Consider the following 24,823-nt stretch of genomic DNA (forward strand, 5'->3'; position numbering starts at 1 on the left):
CTAAGAATAACATTAAAAAAAACCTTTGTATAACCTTTTAAATTCTTTTTAAATGTTCATGATGAATTCAATGCCTTGTTTTGTATGGCTCAAATTAGGGTGTTCTCTTTAAATGTTTTCCAATTAGGTCTTGTTCTCAGTTTCAGTTAAAGGAGCAGAGGCAGCATCAAACGAGTCGGAAATGCTATTTAGTTTTTTTTTGTGTTTCTAACCGAAAATAAACTATTACAGCCACATCCAAAAGCCAAACAAAAACCTGAATTCGCTAACAGTCGGTAGAAATTGGTTCATCTTGTGCGTTGGTTTTGGTTGCATTGTTGCCTTGCAAAATGTGACTTTCTTGATTCTTGTCATCAGTCTCAGTTTTCGACTTGGGTAGTTGTTTACGCAAGCTGTTTGTTTGATCTGCATCCTCATTGTTGACATTTTCCTCGTCTTCATCCTCGTCATAATTGGTCGGTTCCTCGCCCTTACGCAAAAGCTTGCCAACCAGCTCATATTTTTCTAAATAGTGTATACAAAAAATATGTTAACTAAATGTGCATTGATTAAAGTAATTTACGATTTAATTACCCTTAAATTGCATTTCCCACTCGCGCACAGAGTCCATTTCCACGGCACTTAAGTCGCTCAAGTCGTCGTAATCATCCTTGTCATTCGAAACCACACTGAATGTGGCCAAGTTGCGAGAGGCATCCCTTCCGGCGAATGTAGCGTAGGGTCCACCTGTAGGAAGGCCGGGAAATTAATACATTTTGCTAATATTAGATGCCTGGTCATTATGACCGCGACATCGTAGTAAAAAGAAAGCGCTATCTAGTGCGCAACAATAGGGTTTTCTGCGCATCTACGTCACAAGTGTCTTGCAACTCGCTCGCACTCAGCAGTTTCCGTTTCTTAACTTAAGCAGAACCCCAATGCATTTTGTAAATGCCACTACTTTAATTAAAGTGTTTAGGAAGTGAATATTATTGTTTATAAGTTTTTTCATTACAAAGGAACGTAAATAGTTTTCCAACAAATTCAGTTGTATTTTATTTAATTCACTTAATGTTAACTCCAATTTACATGTCACTGTTGTAATACAACAGTGTAGGAAATGAATATTTTACTATTACTATTTGAACTACTAATCAATCTATCTCTTCTAGCAAATGCAGCTGGTATACTTTATTTAATTCACTAAAGGTTAACCATAAGTTATTCCTATTCAACGTTTAAATAAACAAATGATTATAGAACAATATTTGATTAAAAAAGCTTTTTTTATATTGGGCTTGGTTAGTTTGGAACATTTTTTTTCGCAATTCATGCTTATCATCGAATTACATTATTAAGGTATTATTTAATTTGTGAGCTTGTCCAGATAGTTCACTTATGAGTTTTTAATGTTGATAAGCTCTTAATCTTGGCGACAAAAACAATGATGAAAATTTGGCGAGATATGCGAAAAATTTCGGAACTAATAAATAGGATATAGTCTATTAATTGACGACATAAAAGACACCCGATATTCAAATCGATCAAACTAACATTTCATAAAGCCGACCAATATCAGAACGAAGAAATTACAAGAACATACAATAAACCTTAAAGCCGAAATTTACCTAAAGTTTGTGAAACTACACCCACAAACTTAGGACCAAGTACAATCATACTTTTATAATTGTAATGCAACACTCACCTGGGCCATAAAAACGTCTTCCCTTGCTAACGTCGTAAACACTTCCATTAACGGCAACCAAAACGCGACCATCCGGCTGATTTCCGTCGTACTGGCGCAGTTCCTTAACGGTGAAGTCACGGCGAATTTTAGGTAACTCCGGCTCAGATGGCTTTGCTACACCCACAGAGGGAACTTCGGTGCGATCACGAACAATTTTATAGACCAAGAAGCATATTATGGCCAACAGGGCCAAGTTCATTGGACTGTACAGGATTTCGCGCAGTATATTGCCCAGAAATGAAGATTCATCGTTACTCAGATTATTTCCGATTTCCTTGTCATAGACAGAATTTTGTGCCTGATCAGCACCAATTTTGGAGTCCATATTGTTTTGGGGGAATTGTATTTTGTCCCTGTGATGTTTTTATGCGCTGATTCTTACAATATTGTACATCAACCTGTGTATCGTCATTTGGGGAGTATGCAATTCGTCACGAACAGATGATCATTTAAATATACACATTCCGGTTGGTATCCGAAAAAGAAGGTAGATATATGTGTAAGCGCATCAGTAATGGGTCGAAATATATGTACATATGCAATTGCAATGTAAATTCCAAAGTTTATTCGCTTACCCTTTATCCGTGTCTTTTCAACAAGTTTATTTTCATATTCATGTATTTACACCTCTCTACACGAGTATGATTTCACAAATGAATATTACTATTGCTCAGAAATACTGACCTTTTGGATCTTACTGTATTTACAAATTTGCGAGCTACCTATGAAAATTGTGACAATGATTTTAGTAGGTTAAAGGTCTTTTATTACTGAAAAGTAATCGAAAGGAGCGATAGCACCATGTTGTCAGGCACTGAAGTGTTGGTACTATGTACGATTCCCACTGAAAATATCCATCCGTTGGGAACAGTTGGGTATGAAACTGCGATTTCACAGAGCACATCCACTATCCGCCATACGTTAACAGCTGATGTAAATATTTTTCCTGTTCTCATTATTTGAACGAAGAATAAAAATAATATTAGTTGTTACTTACGTATGGCACAACATGTTCTGAGACTTTTCAACAAACCTTAATATATTACGTTCCAAAATTTGTAGCAGCTTTTCATAAAAAGGCCCTTCAGATTGGATAGAGGTCTAACGGAATATTTTCGGAGAGGCAAATTCTAATTGACCATCCGATAAACGGGTGGAGGATGGTGGGTAGATCTCTGTGGGAAGACCAATCATCAAAAGTTGTTAACAATTAAGAAATTCTAAGTTTTAATTTTTGTATGGCTTACATTACCATTTAACTATACAAATATTGTAAATTGAGAATTCTCTAAGTATTATTAATTTAAAGCAAAAAATGCGGAAAAGTCAGTAAAATTGTATTGTTTTCGAATATTTTGCAAAATTTTGCAATTAAGATTTGTGAAAAGTAACAATCTTTTAAAATCTTTTAATTTACTTATCGTAGTGAAGGCTAAACTGTGTACAGACAATCGGGGGTGGGGCAGTAATTTCTTTGAATGAAACTCGATTAATATACGTAAGTATATTTTTATTCAAATTGCAGAGACATGGAATTTTCTGTATTTTAAACCTTTATAAAAAAATCAGATGTTAACTATAATATTTCTGTCAAGTCTAATTATTAATTTCGAAAATGAACCGAACGAGAATTTTTGAAATGCTGGTGTATCAGTGGAAGGAGGCTATTTCAGAAATAAATGATGGATGCGTCTCGATATTTTTTCCATCTCTATGGAATACTTAAAAGCCAAGGGCCTGGTCACACTCATACTTTGTTTTCATTTATATTATCTAGTAAATAATAATTAATGCAACTATACCAAATGTTAGCCATTCGTTTACTGAGGCTGCAAACTGGAAACTTGGCAATTAACAATGTATACCAACGAACGCTTTCACGGAATAAAAGCACAAAAAACACGAAGAAAGACAACGTAATGCGGCAGGGCAAAATATTCAGCTCGTTGTTTGGAAACCGGCTTAAGGGCAGTAATAGCCGGTGGTACCCAGCACCTGAGGTCAGCTCACATGGCGGCAGTGGAAACCAAAAGTCGGGTTCATCGCTGCACGCCTTGAAGTTCGGAACACCCCATTCGCACTCGGCTCGGGACAACATTCGGCGCATGTCCGTCCTGAACAAGGTCTTCATGACGAACATAACCGATATTTTGGCCACCGGCGCAGTGGCCGACTCTATCGTGGGACAAGGAGTGCAAATTTCCTATGTGAAGATCACCAGCGACTTTTCCCGAATCAATGTCTACTGGATGGGCAAGGATGGATCAGCCAACGATGTGCTCGAGGATAAACTGAATCGCTTGAGCGGCAAACTGCAGCACGAGCTATCGCAGCTCCACCTGATGGGCGAAGTACCCCGGATAAAGTTTGTTCGCGACAAAACGAGCAGTGGTCTATATCAGGTCCAGGAAGTACTATCCAAACTGGACATCCAGAATAAACACTCCAGTTCTAGTCCAAATAGCCATACAGAACCGGAGGAAATCGATGTACAGAGTTGTCAGGCTGCTTCAGACACTGAATGGCCGGAGATGAGACAAGATTTCCTCAGTTTTAACCAAAGCTCAGTTATGGATAAGATTCTCGGCAAGATGCGCAAGTCCAAAGATGCCTGGGTTCATCATAAGCAAAATGTTTCCAAGACCTCATGATTGATAGGGCCTTTTGACCGTTTTTGTTGCACTCTGTTTTATTGTAGATAAATTTTAATTAAAATTACAATTTGTTGAAATACAAAAATCGATTAGTACAAATTTTAATTTTGTCCCAACTCAATTTAGGTTAACGACTATTTCGAAAAAAAAGCTTTAACGACTTTAAATCAAATGCCAAAGGTTATTATAATCGATTATACCCTAAAATATCGAACCCACTCGCCCTAATTGCAACGTTTTGCCACCCCTATGGATACGGTGCCTGCGCAGTGGCTAAAATACGTAAAATAAGCTGACATGCGCAAGAGGAAATAGTAATAGTAAGGAATAGTAACCCCATTTCAGGTTAACAATAGAGCTCGATAGCAATGAGTATAGAAAATCCATAATCTTCTGCCCAACTAGTCAGCTGTTTTTAAAAAGCTCTTGTCCGCGACCTTGCGCTTGCATAGTTATCGATAGGGAAAGCCGCACATAGTGATGTGGTTGTTGCAACCTGTTCGAACAGGATGCCGCTGCTGCAAACGCAGCAACAATAGAACAATGGTAGTCTGTGTAAAAAGCTAAGATTCAATTACTCAAAATGCCTACAAAATTAAAAAAAAAACAATTTTATAAAAATATTTTTTTTTAATTTTGTATGCTGAAATTACAGGAACTACATGGTACAAAACATTTTTTAATATCTCACCCTTTTGAAAATAGTACTGAGTGATTTCCAATTTAATGCTCGTAAAAAAATTCAATAGAAATACGAATTACATAATTCCGCTGTAAATACGGATTTACTTTTCAATGCAGCGAGGATTAGTAACTTTTTTCCGCTTTCTGCCGCAGTTGCAGAGTTTTGTCGCTGTTGCAGAACTATACTCCACCTGAACACGCTACAAGACCCCGAGAGCCATCGATTACTATCGAAACTCGAATATCGATACTGCGGGTGATTCACACAGCCCTATCAATTATACCAAAAAAAAAATCAGACCAGCTTATCGGGTACAGATTATGAATGCGTTTTTGCATCTCTAGTTTTAGTCGAAAAATTTCATTGAAACGCTTTGGAGTGGTGGAGTGTGGTGATAGTCGTCAGTTTGCACAATAAGAAGAATATTTGTTTAAAGACAAGACCCAAAATTGTTATATTAGCTGTGCGTTTGGCCGATGGGCATGACATTAAGACACAAACACTACACTGTTACTACGCCTGAGAATTGAACGACAACGACGATTGGAAAAGTCGATGATAATTTCTATATATACAAATTCTTTTTGTGTAAATGTCGATAAACATTTTCGCTTGTAACGCAACAAACTTTAGATGTCGCGAATTCTCAGAGTTCCATTATAATCAGAAGCATGAAATGAAGTAAAAGGTTATTGTGGTGTGGTATTATTATATCGGGTTAACTCGCACCGTGTGCGAGAATGAGTAACTCTTGAACGAACACACGAGCGCTCTCCAATAACGTTTTCGGTCTTCAATTTGCTTACGCATATTTGTTATTTCTTTTTTTTTTTTTTAATCCTACTTCTATATACTATGCTATATGAAAAGGAAAGTGGCAGAGAGTGCAAAAAGAAAGGACCTGGAAAAGTACACATATATATATGATATGTAATTAATGTACAACAACACAATACAGTAATTGCAGAGGAGGGCGCAGTGCAGAAGAAAACGCAGAGAATAAAACACGAAGCACCCGGACGGAGTCACGATCGCAGTTCGATCCGTTCTGAACACCCCCAATCTCTAATCTGATTGTGAAAGAGCAGCACTTGCCGCAATGGATAACCTCATAACGATTGTAAACAAGCTGCAAGATGCGTTCACATCGCTGGGCGTCCATATGCAATTGGATCTGCCGCAAATCGCAGTGGTCGGCGGCCAATCAGCTGGCAAGAGTTCTGTTTTGGAGAACTTCGTTGGCAAGTAAGTATCGCAACCCCTATTTGTGCTATCAGTACCCCAAATTACTAGCCTATATTTTGATTGATAATAGCCTGGCTTGGCTTTGGCTGTGCTTTTTGTGGAGCTTCTTGCCCACAGCAAATCGATTTTTCCAGTCTTGCGGAATTCTCTGTATTGTATGATAGCTTTGCCCAATGGACATTATCATAATGATTCAGAGCAGTCCTTGTGCTTTACCCAATTTATAAGGCTTCAATTACGTATGAATCATCATATGATAACACTCTACCCCCCACTTTTTTCTTCTTCTTTATTGTTTATTAACAATCTATAATTGTTGTCTTCGAAGCAAGTGTACTTGTAAATAATGGCCAAACATTATCAGCGCTGGCCGTAACTTAATTATCGTGATAAGAAAGTTTATCTTTTTGGTTGGCTATCAAAATTTGTATCTAAAATGTAGTTTCAAATTCCGATGGACAGGGACAGGGAAAAGATATAGCTCAATTGTTAACCAAAAATCTAGAATATATGTATCAATAACGTTTATTTTGTGTATCTATAAGCCTGCGCTGTGGCTCATTTTTCCTTGCTATCGCCCACTCTTAATACAAACCTAATGAAAATGATATAAGGAAAATGTTTGTACCAGGCCATTAAAGTTTTTTTTAACGATTTGTAAAGAAACATAATTTCTAAATGGTTATTTAATATCAGTTAACCGTTTATTGTATACGACATGATGGATATTTGATTTATTTATTTAAGCTATACTGAAAGAGTATCTGTGCTGAAAATAGAGTAATCAATAAACACATCAATGTATTTAAAAACTGCATTATACCATTTAGAGTTTGTGCTTACATAAGCTAACCATTTTCAAAATAGCCCAGATAGATTTCGCATGCGCCGTGTTTACATGTACCTACATACATACATATATGTATGTAGGAAAATGGAGGAAAATGTTGGGGGCAGAATTTTACTTTGACTGGCAAAATACTTTGGATGGGCTTTTGTTTGTGAAACAATTAATTAGACGAATTGTTTTTTATGAAAATCTTTGTTTCCATATATTTATGTAAATCTTTATATTGGGGAGGTTTACCATATTACATATAAAGCAATCAAAAGATACAAGAGATTAATGATAACGACAATTGGGCTACAACGTTTTAATATATATGTATTTTTATTTACAATCTCCCTAGTCAAGAACAATTTTTAATTTAATAATCCAATTAAAAAATGTTGTTATCAAATTATCCTGCCTTTAGATAGTACTAACATAATCTCATATATATAAATAACATATTCTAAAAAATATATAGGAGCTTATTAAATGTAATCATTCATTAAAAAAATGTGTAACAAAGTATCAAGGTTTTAGATCTTACTTGCTTAAATCTCTTTTTGTTAAATAATATATTTAAATAAAATAGGGCAGTTTCATAGGGTTAGAAAAATCAAACTCCCCTTCTTTCAAGGGAACTTTATTGAACTTGGTGGATGCGCTATAAACGAGATGTAACCTCATTACAATGTCATCTTCGCTGACGCATTAATCGAAAAGCACAAATAGTGGCGAGGGCCTGCAATTAAACACTGCAAATTCCGAATTTCGTATATTCAAGAAAAGGGGCGTTGACCCTATCAATGAGATTAAAAGCAAAACATTGAGAATCGTAAAATACTTATGTTTAAGGAAGGGGCGTTTACCTATGAGATGAGATTTCGCACAATCAAATTGAAATCGGCATCAATATGAATGTATAGGATAGGATTTTTGGGATAGGCATACACCTTAAGTATCTCCTTATCTCATCTGATAACTAATTCAAAAATTTCTTATTTTTCGCAGAGATTTCTTGCCGCGTGGCTCTGGTATCGTGACCCGCAGACCCCTAATATTGCAGTTGATCAATGGAGTTACCGGTGAGTTAAAGGGGTTAATATCACCAAAGGGGCATTCATAAATAAAACTGCTTTCCATTCGTTACAGAATATGGCGAGTTCCTTCACATTAAAGGCAAAAAGTTCTCAAGCTTTGATGAGATCAGAAAAGAAATCGAAGATGAGACGGATCGTGTGACCGGTAGTAACAAAGGCATTTCAAACATTCCAATTAATTTGCGCGTCTACTCGCCCCATGTACTCAATCTAACTCTGATTGATTTGCCTGGCCTAACGAAAGTGGCAATTGGCGATCAGCCAGTGGATATTGAACAGCAAATTAAGCAGATGATATTCCAATTTATTCGCAAAGAGACTTGTTTAATTCTGGCTGTGACACCGGCCAACACGGATCTGGCCAACTCGGATGCCCTCAAGCTGGCCAAGGAGGTGGATCCGCAGGGAGTGCGCACCATCGGCGTTATCACAAAGCTGGATCTTATGGACGAGGGCACCGATGCCCGGGACATTCTTGAGAACAAGCTGCTTCCTCTGCGCCGTGGCTATATTGGCGTGGTGAACCGATCGCAGAAGGATATCGAGGGGCGCAAGGACATCCACCAGGCGTTGGCGGCCGAGCGCAAGTTCTTCTTGAGCCATCCCTCCTACCGTCACATGGCCGACCGTCTTGGAACCCCCTACTTGCAGAGGGTACTCAACCAACAACTCACCAACCATATAAGGGACACGTTACCTGGCTTGCGAGACAAGTTGCAAAAGCAGATGCTCACCCTGGAGAAGGAGGTTGAGGAGTTTAAGCACTTTCAGCCCGGCGATGCCAGCATCAAGACAAAAGCTATGCTCCAGTAAGGCCAAGAAGATGTTTATCTATATATATCCGATAACTTATAAAACATATGTGTGCTTACATAGAATGATTCAGCAGTTGCAATCGGACTTTGAGCGGACAATTGAAGGCAGCGGCTCAGCTTTGGTCAATACAAATGAGCTCTCAGGTGGCGCCAAGATCAATCGCATTTTCCACGAACGGTATGTTTTTCGCAGCAAAAGCCTCCTCCGCATTTGTATTAACATTTCGTTTGTTTTACAGTCTGCGATTCGAGATCGTTAAGATGGCTTGTGATGAAAAGGAACTGCGGCGAGAGATCTCATTCGCAATTCGGAATATTCACGGTATTCGCGTGGGTCTCTTCACTCCGGACATGGCGTTCGAGGCAATTGTGAAAAGGCAAATAGCGCTGCTCAAGGAGCCGGTTATAAAGTGTGTCGATCTAGTCGTACAGGAACTTTCTGTGGTTGTGCGCATGTGCACAGCTAAAGTAAGTTAACCAATTCATGTGGCTTACGATTATGTATTAATTATGTTTCCAACTAGATGAGTCGATACCCACGTTTGCGTGAGGAGACCGAACGTATTATCACAACACATGTTCGCCAACGCGAACACAGCTGCAAGGAACAGATTCTTCTGCTCATTGACTTTGAGCTGGCCTACATGAATACCAACCATGAGGACTTCATTGGTTTCGCCAAGTGCGTATTGAAAATCTCTCTTTGTTTTCTAAAACGTTTTATGAACTTGGTTTCGTTTGCTTATAGCGCTCAAAATAAATCTGAAAATGCCAATAAAACTGGTACTCGTCAGCTTGGCAACCAAGTTATTCGTAAGGGTCACATGGTCATACAGAACCTTGGTATCATGAAAGGTAAGTACACGAATTCTCAAGGTCTCAGCATATTTCAGCACATTTTAGGGAGCTGTTTGTACCCCTGTACCGCCGAATCCCCCTATTCTTTGCCTTCGAGAAATTACCTCTGAATGATGGAGGAACGCGTTGTAAACATTTTATTTTTCATCGTTGGGGGCGGGACATTGTTAATCCTTCACTTTTTATGTGATAGCTTCCGAATATTCGAAGAACCTCTTTATAAACCGCTTTTGAGCGTTGCAGCATTAGCTTTGTTTCGGTTTGGAGTACTGGGCCTTGTAAATGGTGAAGGATGGTTATGAAATGACAAAACGGTTTTGGTGACAGAACCTTGATATTTTTTTTTATACTCTTCCTATTTTATGTTAAAAACATCTTTTTATCAAAAGAACCAAAATTGGGACGACCTGGACTGCTTTTTAATCCACTAAGAAACCGCCCTCCTGCAGGTATTATTTTGTGTTGCATTACTTTTGTGATTAAGTGCTTAAACTTTTTTGCGATTTCCATACATTGACCTGACATATGCTATAAGCCTTAATTTATTGGATAGTTCACCATCATAGAAAGCATTATTGCGGCTAATACATCTAGCCCCTTGGGCATCCATCCTCCATCGGTTTTGGCACTCCACACACTAAAAAATTTTAGTTAAAATTGGCCAATATAATAGTTAAATTATACCACCAAAATAGACCATCGGTTGGTCAATTTTACCAACCAAAAACACACAATTTACCATTTCATAGTAGTTTTACTATTAAATACTAACCAAACTAACTATTTTTAATAGTTGTTAACCTTATTGTAACAACAAAAATGCACAACTTACCATTTTCTGTTTGTTTTACTAGTAAATAGTAAACAAAGTACTAAGTACACAATTTACCATTTATGGCAGTTTTACTATTAATTAATAAAAAAAAGCGACAAAAAAATACACGTCACTATTTTTAATAGTTATTAACCTTATTTTGCAGTTACGTAAGCAACAAAATTGCACAACTTACCACTTTCTGGTTGTTTTACCAGCAAATAGTAATCAAATCAACAATAATAGTTGTTAACCTTTTCTTACAGTTACGTAAACAACAAATTACACAAAAGATATCATTTTATGGTAGTTTTACTATTAATAATAACGTAACTATCCGTTTGCATTTTTGTGTGCATTCACCTCAGTGCAAACATGTTTATCATCTAGTCACCCACAGACCTTGAATGTTTTCTATTCTTCTCAGAACCTCGGTTAGGGTAGCGACAGTTGTTCACCAGATGGATGTTCGACTTGAAACCCAAATCCCCGATCCCAATTTGACAAAGAAACTGGGGAAAAAGTAATAAATCAAATATACAAAAGTTTTGTATACATATTAAAATTGAATATGATAGTAGATATAAGCGTTGGGCAAAAGAAAACAAGCTTTACTAATCCAAATTGAGTTGTAACCTCTTCAAGAGGTTACCCCCGCGGTTAACGCTGTAATATTTAGCACAGGACTGGCCTACAATTTTTACCACGCACGTTAATTCCATGGGCATTCATTGAGTTTCAACTGTGTCTTGCAGGTGGATCGCGTCCCTATTGGTTTGTGTTGACCTCCGAGAGTATCTCCTGGTATAAGGACGAGGATGAGAAGGAAAAGAAGTTTATGCTGCCGTTGGATGGTTTAAAATTGCGTGATATTGAACAGGGATTTATGTCAATGTCTAGACGTGTTACATTTGCTTTATTTAGTCCCGATGGACGTAATGTTTATAAGGTTAGTAATTTTTGTTAACATACAAAAAAATGAATTTTAAATGATTTCAGAAAAAGCAAAAGCAAAAAAAAAAAAGAACAAACAAAACCAGAGAAAAACTTTAAATCAAAATAACTAAACAAACGACAAAAAAAAAAAAAGAAGGAATTTTTGAAGATATTTTTTGCAAAATATTTCAAATTTCATAATCTACCCCAATTTGAATCCTTTGGTTGAATATAGTCGGGCAAGAGATCAATTAATTATTTTTTTGTATAATATAAAAATTACTATGTTTTTATCAACATTTAAGTCGAACTAAAGGAAAAGGAGCTTGCTGCGTCGTAAACTCCTTTTGCTTTTTTATTTTGTGATGCTATTAAGCTTAAGAAGTTCACGACAATAACTGATTCGCAGTGAATCGCGCAAAAATTAGTCATACATCATTATCTAATCTCGTAATTGTATTTAAAGCTTATGCACCTCAGCGCAGTAGTCAGAAAATGAAAATGTCTAGAAACTTTGTTTCGAAAGTGCACAAAACGTTAGAAATGATATTCCAGAATCGTTGATGATACCGTAAAGCTTGTCGAATCTTGAGAATCTTTATGGTCTAAAACGATTTTTGGTCCAGGAAATCTAAGATACCGAGAGGTATTTTTTAACTTTTCGCTTAAGTTGAGGAGACTAAAAGATTTATCAGAATCAACTCTTTCTTTTCCTTTCCTTTTCGGAACTACTAAAAGGGCGTTTTCATTTAACCCATTGTAAGCAAGTTGAGCTTTCATCTAGTATCCCTCATGTGCCAGAATTTCCTACAATGCCTTTAAATACTCGGTATACACAGATCTAATATTTATGTTTAAGCAGTAGTTATTTTATACTTTTAAGCAGATATTAGCTATAAATAGCATATTAAGACATATGACAAGCAGTTTAATATTTAAAAAGTAATCCCTAAACGGACTGCATATTTTCAAAACATTTTTTGGAGACTTGAAATCGCGTTTTCAGCACAAAGACATATTTCACGGACCGTGATATCCTGGACTCAGAGGCACACAATATAATGTCTAGGGATGTTAATCGAAGGTGTGATCGGTCTTGAATAACATTATAAAACAAAAACAGTATTATTCACTTCCCAACAAAGACGACACCACACACAATATTAATTTCTCTTAAATTCTTCATGTTTGTTATAGTTATCATTTTAACAGTCGATCAACGGTTCCACAACAGATGCGCAGATGGGGCTATTAGGCTACACAGATCGACAATGACTTTCGAAATGCGAAAGCTTCAATGGGTATACATATATGGCGTGATCGGCGAATAACCGAGCATTCGATGGAGAGACATCCTGAAAGAGAGAAGTCCATTGTCTGCGTTGTTCTCAAAGTCCGTCTGTTGAAATACCAAGTTCTCGGGAACTATAACTCTATAATATAACTCATACTTTTCCGCCTTCTAAGGATCTTCAGTGCCGAACCCTAGATTTTTTAAAGAATAAGAACAAATTAGTCCTTTTTTTATTTAAAAAAAGCAAAGAATGAGTATCGAGTTACGCCGAGCACGTCTTAATATGAGTTCATTATATAATATAACTTGAAAACCAAAGCAAGCAAAATTAATTCTTAAGAAATATAACCATCTTCTTGATCTGATTGTCTAATGAATGTACCATGTGCTTCACAATATGTCTCATCACAAATGTTTTGTTTTCCAAACACACGGTATTTTAGGATTACAAACAACTTGAGCTGTCGTGCGAAACCGTGGAGGATGTGGAGTCGTGGAAGGCCTCCTTCCTGCGAGCTGGTGTCTATCCCGAGAAGCAGGAGACTCAGGAGAATGGCGATGAGGTGCGTATACAGAAACCCATTATCCACATAAGTACGTCTTCTAGATACTGGTCTGTACACTAATATCTACACCAATTGGTTATATTAACTGCCTACAAAGTGTGCAATCCCTTCAATAATAACCCATACACTTCGTATTTTAACTTAGGTTAAAATTCTCAACCCTATAAAGTGTATATATGATATGATACTTGTGTTCTTTTTACTCCTATAGTTGTCATAGGAATTTTTTCTCCCATTTGCGTAATTTGTTTTTTTTTTTTTGTTTATCATTTAAGTATTATTCCAAATAAAGTGAACAAAATTCAAACTATTACATAGATAATAAACTAAAAATAATTAAACATTCATGGCAGAATAATTTACATATATATATATCTTTGTTTTCGCTGTTTCACTGACCGAATCTACAAAATAACTCGCAATATTGATGCTTAATGTATATTCGTCATCCAGGAAGGACAAGAGGTTTGTTAATCTTTGAACTTTACGGACTATATTTTATTTAATATATCCACGTACGAGAATTCGTATCAACCTATGCGAATTTTATTACTAATAACATTACTAACATTATTTTAACATGTTTTGATTAATTAAGACTTGTTTTGTTCGATTTATTTGTTTTTTTTTTATTTTCAAGAGACATAGTGAGGTATTTTAGCCGTTTTTTGAAAAATTATTTTCAAAATTCCTTGTAAACTAATATTACTAATATATCATTATTGGTTGAGGTATGCTTAAAACTACGGCTTTAAATGTCATCACATTCAAAAAAAGTAATAATTTGTATTAATAGTGAACAAAAACTTTTTTTTAAGTGTTTATATTAAAAGAGAGTACACCTGGTAATGTCAAGGTGGTGTAACCCCTTAAATGGTTAGAGGTGCGATTAACTGAAATATCACCATCCGAGTGGGACTTTTAATACATTATAAACATTATTAACTATTCAAAAAAGTTTTTTTATTTACCATTAATCAATTATATTGCTCTGGTTTGAGCATTTATCGATTTTCTCGGACTGTGATATTTTTTTCATTAACCAAATCTGTGATCGAAAGAAGGTAGCTGACTCGGTTCTTTTACCTGATATACCTAGTACGCCATGTTTATTTAACTAGCCTAAAATTACAGATTATCTTCATAGTCGGGCAACTCTCGACTATTGTGTTGTTACGTGTTTCTTTTAACAATTGTGAACATGTTGTTCTCTTCTATTTTTCCGCCACCTACCGAACAAAACGACAAATCTATGAAACGCCAAATAAAATATATACACAAAATTAATAATTTCTTCCGGTTGGTTTTTAGCAAAAAGTATGTTGATTTCAATCGTTTTTATTGAGTTCATTTTCTTTATTTATGTAATTGTTGAATTTTCCACTACCTTATTATATATTTATAGCCGTTACTCGTAGAGAAAAAATCGTATACTGGAATTATTACCAATCCTATATAAGATTTAGCCATGTCTGTCTGTCCGTAAGATCGTCGGGATTTCTGGACCTCAAAGACTTAACGATTTGGGATTGGAATCATTGCGTAAGAGGGCAGTGAGTAGCGGGTATCCCATAGTCGGTCACTCGACTATAGCGTTCTTTATTAGTTTTATTAAATTTCAAGATGATTCGTCTCAATTTGAAGTAAATAAGTGTTGTATATAGACGAAGAGGTTATTGTTTTGGAATACAAACCTCTTCCCTAAATGTTTATCAAAATTTTACTTAAAAGAGACAGTCGTCAGTTGCATGCAATTTGGTCTTCTTAAATTATTTGTTATTATATTTACATATTGGTATCATTTATTTTACTCAACGTTCTAAATATTTATACGCATGGTACTTAACATGTTTTTGGTCATAATAAAGATGAGAGTTCGGATATTCCATAAACGAGTGGGGGAATTTCAAATTCATCGAATTCATGCTCATAAAAATTCAATAAAATTTATTATTCCCCAGGCACACATTTTTTTCTGAAAAAAAAATTAAATATCCATTAAAGCTATTAAACAATTTTTTCTGGTTTTGATTTTATTTTACTGATAAATGATAAAAGGTTCTGTTTCCCATTTTTAAAATATAATCTTCAAACTGCGGACAGTTTTATTGAAGCTTGTTTATTGGAGGAGATCTTCTAAATACCTTATGGTCAAATTGATTTTAAACAATATAAATACGGTCCCTGATTAAAATGTATCGAAATGGATAGGTACCATCTCCAAAGTGAATGGGATATACAGATATCAAATTATAATTTTATTAAATAAGTATTTTTTTATATCCCTCCCGTTATTGGATTTGTTTATAAAATAGTAAAGTACCATATTTAATAAAGCCTTAGCTTAGAAATCACTATTAAAGGGGTTACGCCACCCCTGAAAAAATGAAGTGTTAATTTTTTATTTAAAAAAAAACCTACAGTATCAAGAATATCATAGGCGATCCCTTATATCAAAGTTTAACTTTTATTTAAAATTGAGATTAAATTCCATTTGGAAAGGTCTTAGTCTCTCGTGGAACTTTTTCCGATTTAAGGTCCTGTCTATATGTACGTAATTTCATGTAGTCCAAAAGTCAATGAAAATTGTTCGCCTTGGCTACTTTGCCCCAGGAAAACACTAAATACCAAACCTATATCTATCTATACGACCTTTATGCATGTTTTTTTTTCGCAAATCCTTTTGGTTATGGAACATCATTTTTACCAGGGAAGTGAGTAGCGGGTTAAATGTTAGTCGGAAACTCGACTAAAGCGTTATTTCTCCTTTTTATGTGCACGATTCAGTTGGTGATTATGTTTTCAAAATATTTGTTCAGTTGTTTTTTTTGTTTTCAAATACCTATGCACTTTATAAAATTATCAACGATCATTTATGGACTATCAAATTCCCCAAACCCCAAACCTTATACGAATTTCCGCAAACAACAGTCGGCCAGCGAGGAGAGTTCCACCGATCCACAGCTAGAACGACAGGTCGAGACCATCCGTAATCTGGTTGACTCCTACATGAAGATCGTGACAAAGACCACGCGAGACATGGTGCCCAAGGCAATTATGATGCTGATTATAAACAATGCCAAGGACTTTATCAACGGAGAGCTTTTAGCACATCTCTATGCGTCTGGTGATCAGGTATGCTAACTAATAATGGTCTTTAGATGAGGGTTAACCAACTAGCTCTTCTCCTACAGTCCCAGATGATGGAAGAGTCGGCTGAGTCCGCTACACGACGAGAGGAGATGCTGCGAATGTACCGTGCTTGCAAAGATGCTTTGCAGATCATAGGTAAATATTAACAGTCTGCTACAGTCTGCAGTCTAATTTTCATTTCGACCTTATAAAGTATATATATTCCTGACCAGGATCACTATCCAAATCGAACTATTCATGTCCGCCTGTCCGTTAGTCCGTATAAGCGCGGAGTTTCGGATCAGGCTGGCAGATTCTAGAGATTTTTGCGCAGCGAAAGCTTATTTCAGCTGGGTACCACGCCCAAAGTAACGCCCACAAACCGCCCAAAACAGTGGAGCCCACATTTATGTTTGCCTCCACTTGAAGGTGCATTTAATTTGAGTTGGTTAGCTGAGTAATGGGTATCTGATAGTCGAGACACTCGACTATAGCTTTCTCTCTCGTTAACATGTATATTAAGAGCTTTTCCACATTCAATTAAATTTAAGGCGACGTATCCATGGCAACTGTGTCCTCGCCCTTGCCTCCTCCAGTTAAAAATGATTGGTTACCAAGTGGTTTGGATAACCCACGTCTTTCCCCTCCAAGCCCGGGTGGAGCCCGAGGTAAACCAGGACCTCCCGCACAGGTAAGGCTGAATGAAATAATACTCATGGTAGGGATATAACCTATTTATATGGCTTCCTTTCCAGAGCTCCTTAGGTGGACGGAACCCACCATTGCCACCAGCCACAGGCCGCCCAGCTCCAGCGATTCCCAATCGCCCAGGCGGTGGGGCACCACCACTTCCCGGCGGTCGTCCCGGAGGAGCTCTGCCCCCACCAATGTTACCATCGTGAGTACTCCCCGTTTTCTGTCTATTGGAAATACACATAACCATATATGGGTCATTATTATGCAATAAGTTGATAATTCGAATGATTGGTTTTATTTAAACATCTGAAATTAATTATCTAAAAGAAAACTGCAAGTGGAAAAGCGGTATTTGTAAATAATGATCCATATATTAGGGGTGTCACAGAAATCCTTAACGATATGGGTTATCGATAAGCCAAAATAATCGCGTTGCCACAGAACCGCAAAAAACATTTTTAAATGTATCCGAATAGACAATAAATCTTAAATTTGATTTTATGTTGCAATAATTTTTTAATTTCTAAGCTTTTTCTTTTATATTTAACTCCCTTTAAATCATGTAATATGTAACTAAGCTTTCAAAATAATCATATTTCTATTCTAGGTAATACATTTAAAGATAAATTCAATCGAAAGCGATTTATGTGGCACCTCTGTGTAGTTTATTTGTATTATTTTATTCGCAATCGGCAGAGACCTTTTTATCTCATGTGTTTGCTGCATAGAAATGATCTCATTTTACAAGTGTTTTTAATAATAATTAGAAGTGCCCTCTAAAGTACATTTTTTAACGATGTACAATGACTTTTGAAATCCGTGAGTATTCACTCAAGCATATTTCAATGCGACTTCGCTAGTGTATATTTTTTAATGGGTATTACATTATAATCACAATATAGTCCTGGTTAAAAATGTATACTATGTATTTAATTTATGATTTTAATGCTTACTAACTGACTATGCACTAACTATTTACCTAACCAGTGTTAAAAATCAGGAACTTAACTTTCTTTTCGAAAAAGAAAGCCTTTATTTAGTAGACTTTGAAAAGAATATCGGTGGCACCGCGAAATGGAATTGAAGAGAATTGGAAATTAAAGCAAAAGCGATTTCTGTGAAACCCCCACAAATATTTTATGAAATACTCGAGTAACCTTTGAAGTTCCTCTTAATAGTGTTAAACCTAAGTTAAATGACAATGTTCCTGTCCCAGATATTTTGAACAAAATTAATAAAACTGTTTTTGCTGTCTCTTTTTCTCTTTCTATGTGATACGATTAAAACCGAAACATTCTTATAACTCACTCACACAACACCAAATAAATAAAAAATATTACAATATACAATTGTACAGACGTCGTTAAATTGTTGTCAGCATCGAGAAACATCTATGGGGATGAACTTCAGAAAGTAGCTTGCTGACGATTTAACCAACACAATACCCAATTATAGTATACTTTCAACAATTGTAATTTGATATTATTCCGGCAAAATCCAAAAGCTAACAACGATGGGAAATCGATACATTTAAATCGCTTGCGTATTATTGTAGTCATATATATATAATCTGAAAGCGTTAAAACTGATATAAATTCTTAATATGTGAAAAGCAAATAGTCGAGATGCACATGATTTCTTTAATTCCATAAGATGTTTTTCGTAATGTCTACTTTCCTGTGTAGATATAATATACATATATATATATGTACAAATGTATGTGCATTTGTTCGTGCAAGTCTAATTATTATTATTATAATTTGATGTCCCCTTATCAATGGCATACGCTCAAAAGTTTGTAAACTATTTGTATGGGCAGATGCTTAGTGACGATATTAACCAATGATCTTAATTATATAGCTAACTATTAATAAATAGCTTTCGTTAACTGCATTGTGTTGTTGTTGATGTTAAACTATAAAAAAAACCCAATTAAATTAGAAAATGTTAGGTAAAGCAACGTTAAAAACATTTCAAGTCAGTCACAAAGTATTTCCTTGAACTTAAAAACAAAACTCAAAAACTAATAAAATAGATAAATACCCCTTCCATTTAATCGAAAAAGTAACTGCAAATATTGGAATTAAAACATATTGAGTGCTTTCGTTTCTCTGATCTCCAATAAGCATTCTTCCATTTTTTTGTAAATTAAAAATGAGTTGGTTGACACACATTAACTATTTGTTTGCCATCGAGATTCTGTTACTCTTTTTTATGTAATTTCTGTAAGAAAAACATTGTATTCCCCTAACGATAAAATGTATCGATTGTGGAATTACTAGGTGTCCCGTTTCCAAGAAACGATTAAGTTAATCGATTAAATTAACGCTTATTTGTATTGTCCATTCCTTTTCAATGATTAAAATCAGTTTGTATTTGTATTGTTATCTAATAAAACGTTTTTTGTGTAATTCCAATGAAAATATTTACAAAATTAGCTGTGTATTGAACAGCCATTCATTTGAGTGATTTGTATCGATTCCCAATAACATAAAACTATATTATTTAACATAATTTAATATGGCAATATCAAGTATACTTTGGTTTTGACATTAGACCAGCGATCGGCATATTCCATACATGTACCGATCGCTGAATTAGATCGATTCTTTGCCACCGCAACTATAAACTAATATACATACGTGTTTCCAATATTTATATGTAAAATGTATTATTTTTAATGTTGATTACAAATATAAGTCATGAAAATACTCTTGTGACTTACTCAAATGGATTGTGACGATGGAAATATGCAGCAACTTATATTACATATGACCACTTTGCGTATACACAAATAAAGTGCATAAATAAATACATAAATTGTTCGTATTAAATAAGTGTGTATTGCTTACTGGCGGGAAACATGATTTACTTTATGTTTGGCGTTTAGACTTAATAATAATACCCACCGATATAACATACATACATAGCGAAGTCGTGTTGGGAAAAGCTAAAGGGAATACTCTTGATGGTTTATTTCAGGTCTATTAAAGGTCTTGAGAGTTCTTAAGAACTCAGCTTTATAAATCTATACCTTATTAAAATCTAAAAATCATCAAAACTTAAACATACATCTAAACTAAACACTTTAAAAACTAGAACAAAATGTTTTAAAGTTTTTTAAATGCAAATCTCATATAATTTTATTATTATTCAACAAAATTATAATCTTTACATAAACATATGCATAAAAGTTCGTTTCTTAAATTGTTTGGATTGCGGATAGATTACTACACTTTGAATGAAACTTCGAAAATCTAAAATACCGAATATACTATTAAATTTTTTATGAGTATATACCAAAAACCGAAAATCGCATAATCACCATAACTTAAATATACTTTAAAATGGAACACTTGATAAAGTAAAATTAAATATTTTTATCTTTTTAAATAAATAAAATTATAATCCTTACGGTCAGTGGCACATAACTATATAACATATTAGTTCGATTCGACAAGTTTTTGGTTGGTTGGGATAATTGCGCAAATCTATCAGTACACGCTTTATAAACCCCTGAAGTGCTTTAATACCAAACTCAATAATCCACTTATCATTTCAAGCCGTGTCTCTGGAGCTGTCGGCGGTGCCATTGTTCAGCAGTCGGGCGCCAATCGCTATATTCCGGAGAGTATGCGTGGACAGGTCAACCAGGCCGTCGGCCAGTCAGCTATCAATGAGTTATCCAATGCCTTTAGTTCCCGATTCAAGTAATGCGAGCAAAATTAAGCACAATATGCAAAGTATGCAAATTATTTACTGAGGAATAGCAAAAACACGTACGCGTCATCATATCACCATCAAAAGTCAAAGAAGTATAACTCGAAGCTTTCAAGATGTCTGTTTGGTTTTAAATCTATGGAAAAATCCATCGGTGTGTCACAACATCGCTGGATATTTCCACATACAAATTAATGCTCTCGAATTAGTAGTATCATCATCAACCATTTACTTTTTAAAGTATATTTTAACGTGAAATAAACAAATTTATTTTCCAAAACGAGTATTTATGAATATATATATATATATGTATGTATGTAAAACGATTTTAGGTTTATAGTCTTGTTTACAGAGGGTACTATCTTATATTTGTAACGCAGTGAAAGAGACGGGCGAGTGCAACAACGCCCGCAGGAGTGCAATAAAGCCAGTATTTTTTTAAAGCTCAAATAAAACGGAAGGATAACTAAAAAAAAATTGTTAATTGCAGTGTTACAATGCTTCTAAATTGATGGTAAAATTATCTATATACTCACTTTAAAAATTTGAATGGACTATCTTAAAAACAAAGTATGAAATGCCAACAAAATTATTTAGCATCGATATGTCCGCAAAATATTAAAATTCACCAGAAATCTATTCTATAAAAAATATTATTGTGTGTTAAGGCTATGGTCTTCAATGATTCTTGTTTATAGTCATATGTTAATAAGAAAATAAATTAAAACAAAATAATTTGTGCGTTCTGAAATTATTTGGTATGGGGTGTGAAGGTAAGGTTTTTTCCCCTTTAAACCCCTTTTTTAGTGTTTTTGAGGTAAAAACTATGTACTCGAAAATGTATACAAACCTTATAAGGGTGTGGCGACATGGGAAATAAAAAAAGTTAACAAGAACTTGCTTTTTCCTATTATTTATTACAAACTATAATTATTATTATCCAAACTTTTCGTTGAATTTATCTTTAACATATTGTTATTTCTTTTATTGGATGGGTTTTGAAAACTTTTATTTTAATAGTTCGATATTTTTTGGTTGCCTGGGTAGGTTTTTCGAAAAGCTTATATACACAATATATAAAATGTTGCTTTACTGTTTACATTCAGTCTCGTTTTAATGTTTTTTTTCCATTTTAAAGTTTCATGATGATTGTCTAACGCTATTTTATACAATTTATTAATGATAGCTAAATTAAAAACCCATAAATTGGTCACAATAGTTGGGTTAATGAAATACATCGGCACAGACGTAATTAATATGATATTGACCAATTTTACAGTCATAGGAATATAATGTAATCGTGATCCTATACAGTAGTAAAAATGGTATATTATTTATTTTAGATTTAAATCTAGCATAACTATCTGCTTGTATTACTATTTGACACCTCAAAATGTAATGTCTTGTAGCTCATTTTGGGCCTGCGCCTGCATTTTGCACGTATGTGTTCGATGAGGCGCTGCCGAGCCGAAGTTGTGCTGCTGTTGCTGTTCCACACAGTCGGCTGAAGTTTTCGGCAGAGGCAAGGATCGTAATGAGATTTGCGAGAGGTGCTGGGCTTGATGTATCTGAAAACGACCCTGGTAGTACAGCGTGGACATCTGCGAGGGGTCTATGTTCACTAGAAAGGGCTGCAGGTTTCGACTGTGCTCTTTGAAGATGTCTTCCATGTGCAACATGCAATCCTGCACCTGAGCCTGTTCAAGAAAACGTGTAAATGCAGGATTACAAATGAAGGATCACCGTGTACTCACTTGCTCCACGCTGGTTAGGTCAGTCATAAGACTCAATAGGAAGTGTAAGTTGTGTCCCGACCGCAGATGCCATTTTAAGCCATTCATCGATGCAGCTATGCTGGATGCGGCTATTGTGCTGGCCGAAAACTTGGCAAATTTATGTTCTTTACCAGGGAGAAACAGTATATCAGCTACCATAAGTTTTATAAAACCCATTGAGCATACCTTTTGCTGCCAGAGATATAAAGGCCTGAGCATGTCCCCTAACTTTTCCAATGTTTATGTCCGGAAAGTTTTTACTTCCGATCGGCAGGCGCATCATTAAAAGCTCAAGGAAATCCAGGGGAGTCACAGATGAAAGGTCCCAACCCAAACGGCTGAGTACATACAGCTCCCATTTCTTAAATTAGAATGAGTAGAAAGACATACAAAGTTATTGAATATGGAAAAATCATAAAGTAACCAGTACTCACAATCAAATCGTCCTTATAAATGCTGTTGTCCGTATAAACAACTAGTAGATCTACCGAAAGTGCACGACAGCTGGGCTCTCGGAGTTTTGAAGCAAGTAAAAGACAGGCGGCAGCCAGAATTTGAAGATGCGTCTTGCGCACCGATTTGCTTGAAAGAAATCGATCCATGTAATTTAATGCCAGTAACACGACCTCTTCCTGGCAATTTTCTTCAGCACACACCTGCAAAATAATTCATAATTTTAAAGTTGATTTAATTACAACAACAAAGGATGTGCCGGGAGAAGGGGGTTTAGTAAGGTACCATAAGAATACAGAGAATAGGGATTTAATTTGAAATTAAATTAAAAAAAACTTATTTTTTTACAGATTGGTTACTAGAGGGCATGTCTAAATCGGTCTTTAATCTTTTTAAGTACCAGCAATTAAAATACTCACTTCCATCATCCATTCGGCGACAATTTTTCGCATTGGCGGCGTAATATCCTTCTGAATGGTGAAGTACGTGTCCACAATTTGGTGGTACTTCTCCTCGGCCTTGAGGGCATTCTCCAGGCACCGATCCGAATACAGTGTGGGATCCCCGATGGCGGTGTTCACGTTGTCCGTGGCGGGTGAATCGGCAGTTTTGGGCACCCGATCGTTATAACGCTGGGACTGTGATTGTGATTGTGTTTGCGACGTGGTCAGTGGCTTCGGTTCCTGGCTGATGTAATGCGCATAACTTTGTAGAGATGATTGCGTTGGTGGTGCTGCTACTGGTACTTCTGGCTCCAATTCTTCTGGATTCTTCCCAGCCGCGTCTACCGATGCATATATGTACATAATCTTCTCGTCCATCTGGTTGTTCTGTGTATATTCTGAAGGACTTTGCACCGGCTCTGGATCTGTATGGGGTTTTATAGCACCCATTGACGATGTTGGATATGGCGCAGACATTTTCTCTTGGCATTTGTTTAGGCGATACAATGATGAATCAGATTCACCAACTAGGTTTTCCGAACATAAAAGATCCATTGTTGAGAGTCTGGGGGCACCCTTAAGCCATTTATGAGTGCCGAATTATCAAGAATTTTCGGGGAACTCTGATATCGAAATACTGCGTACAATCGGAGGCGATCGTAAGTACATATATTGGGGGAACCCGTCTTTGACATACAAATATCAATTTCTAAGAAATGCCCAATGTAGTCTTGCGTTCACAGCGATTCCTCTACGCCATATATGTACGTAATCGCAGTACTTTGATTTCGTCTAATGCACATTACATGTCTTTATTTACATATGTTTTCGACCTGTTGAACAATGTCTTTCATACTCATATGTATATTGATGTACATACATACATACAATGGCATGATCGATATGATCGCAAACAAGCCGAACTGTTTGTCCTATTATCGGAATAAACACATCCCGACGATATGGCTTTATATCCAAATTGCACAGAGCTCCATTTGATGGAATAATTGAATTATTTGAGAATATATACTCGATGTTGCACACGTTTGCCACTTAACCGGCGTGGACAAAGCATTTATGTG

At 35.7% G+C, this 24,823-nt stretch overlaps 4 protein-coding genes across 12 annotated transcripts; 2 read left to right on the top strand and 2 right to left on the bottom strand.

Moving 5' to 3' along the window:
- Nucleotides 1–192: 192 nt before the first annotated feature.
- On the bottom strand, nt 193–2,496 carry LOC119557545 (membrane-associated progesterone receptor component 1). Its single transcript, XM_037870318.1, has 4 exons — nt 2,302–2,496; nt 1,685–2,124; nt 574–726; nt 193–504 (listed from the first exon to the last, which is right to left on the bottom strand). Exons 2-4 carry the CDS (start codon nt 2,049–2,051, stop codon nt 266–268), a joined length of 759 nt encoding a protein of 252 aa, XP_037726246.1. The 5' UTR covers nt 2,052–2,124; nt 2,302–2,496; the 3' UTR covers nt 193–265.
- Nucleotides 2,497–3,456: 960 nt separating this feature from the next.
- On the top strand, nt 3,457–4,485 carry LOC119556579 (putative ribosome-binding factor A, mitochondrial). Its single transcript, XM_037868878.1, has one exon. It carries the CDS (start codon nt 3,517–3,519, stop codon nt 4,375–4,377), a length of 861 nt encoding a protein of 286 aa, XP_037724806.1. The 5' UTR covers nt 3,457–3,516; the 3' UTR covers nt 4,378–4,485.
- An 873-nt stretch (nt 4,486–5,358) lies between these two features.
- LOC119558062 (dynamin) lies at nt 5,359–21,386 on the top strand. Of its 7 annotated transcripts, none has more exons than XM_037871214.1 (17): nt 5,359–5,465; nt 6,024–6,310; nt 8,151–8,224; nt 8,292–9,048; nt 9,116–9,232; nt 9,294–9,522; nt 9,579–9,736; nt 9,803–9,909; nt 11,482–11,675; nt 13,400–13,519; nt 13,976–13,987; nt 14,834–14,839; nt 16,454–16,657; nt 16,717–16,810; nt 17,206–17,345; nt 17,410–17,552; nt 20,914–21,386. In XM_037871214.1, the coding sequence occupies exons 2-17, from the start codon at nt 6,165–6,167 to the stop codon at nt 21,062–21,064; spliced, it is 2,652 nt and encodes an 883-aa protein (XP_037727142.1). In that variant the 5' UTR covers nt 5,359–5,465; nt 6,024–6,164; the 3' UTR covers nt 21,065–21,386. The 7 variants fall into 7 exon arrangements, with proteins under 7 accessions (XP_037727142.1, XP_037727145.1, XP_037727146.1 ...); XM_037871213.1 differs by having other exon boundaries at nt 5,387–5,465; nt 5,936–6,310; XM_037871219.1 differs by lacking the exon at nt 20,914–21,386 and adding an exon at nt 18,708–20,061 and having other exon boundaries at nt 5,388–5,465; nt 5,936–6,310.
- A 581-nt stretch (nt 21,387–21,967) lies between these two features.
- Nucleotides 21,968–24,823, bottom strand: LOC119557638 (G1/S-specific cyclin-D2). Of its 3 annotated transcripts, none has more exons than XM_037870472.1 (6): nt 24,630–24,823; nt 23,718–24,574; nt 23,280–23,501; nt 23,032–23,206; nt 22,825–22,970; nt 22,459–22,767 (listed from the first exon to the last, which is right to left on the bottom strand). In XM_037870472.1, the coding sequence occupies exons 2-6, from the start codon at nt 24,294–24,296 to the stop codon at nt 22,459–22,461; spliced, it is 1,431 nt and encodes a 476-aa protein (XP_037726400.1). In that variant the 5' UTR covers nt 24,297–24,574; nt 24,630–24,823. The 3 variants fall into 3 exon arrangements, with proteins under 3 accessions (XP_037726402.1, XP_037726400.1, XP_037726401.1); XM_037870473.1 differs by having other exon boundaries at nt 24,626–24,823; XM_037870474.1 differs by having other exon boundaries at nt 21,968–22,767; nt 23,718–24,823.

Source organism: Drosophila subpulchrella, chromosome X (genome assembly GCF_014743375.2).
Source record: "Drosophila subpulchrella strain 33 F10 #4 breed RU33 chromosome X, RU_Dsub_v1.1 Primary Assembly, whole genome shotgun sequence".
NCBI classification, from domain to species: Eukaryota; Metazoa; Arthropoda; class Insecta; order Diptera; family Drosophilidae; genus Drosophila; species Drosophila subpulchrella.

Bases quoted from the DNA above. Each gene is read 5' to 3' on its own strand.
- LOC119557545 (XM_037870318.1), bottom strand. From the start codon at position 2,051: ATGGACTCCAAAATTGGTGCTGATCAGGCACAAAATTCTGTCTATGAC. The intron at 727-1,684 runs GTGAGTGTTGCA...GCCTTCCTACAG, and splicing joins AAGACGTTTTTATGGCCCAG to GTGGACCCTACGCTACATTC. The intron at 505-573 runs GTAATTAAATCG...TACACTATTTAG, and splicing joins GTGGGAAATGCAATTTAAGG to AAAAATATGAGCTGGTTGGC.
- LOC119556579 (XM_037868878.1), top strand. From the start codon at position 3,517: ATGCAACTATACCAAATGTTAGCCATTCGTTTACTGAGGCTGCAAACT.
- LOC119558062 (XM_037871214.1), top strand. From the start codon at position 6,165: ATGGATAACCTCATAACGATTGTAAACAAGCTGCAAGATGCGTTCACA. The intron at 9,910-11,481 runs GTAAGTACACGA...TGTGTCTTGCAG, and splicing joins GAACCTTGGTATCATGAAAG to GTGGATCGCGTCCCTATTGG. The intron at 17,553-20,913 runs GTGAGTACTCCC...TATCATTTCAAG, and splicing joins CCCCCACCAATGTTACCATC to CCGTGTCTCTGGAGCTGTCG.
- LOC119557638 (XM_037870474.1), bottom strand. From the start codon at position 24,296: ATGGATCTTTTATGTTCGGAAAACCTAGTTGGTGAATCTGATTCATCA. The intron at 23,502-23,717 runs GTGAGTATTTTA...ATTATTTTGCAG, and splicing joins TCGCCGAATGGATGATGGAA to GTGTGTGCTGAAGAAAATTG. The intron at 23,207-23,279 runs GTGAGTACTGGT...TTCTAATTTAAG, and splicing joins TTTATAAGGACGATTTGATT to AAATGGGAGCTGTATGTACT.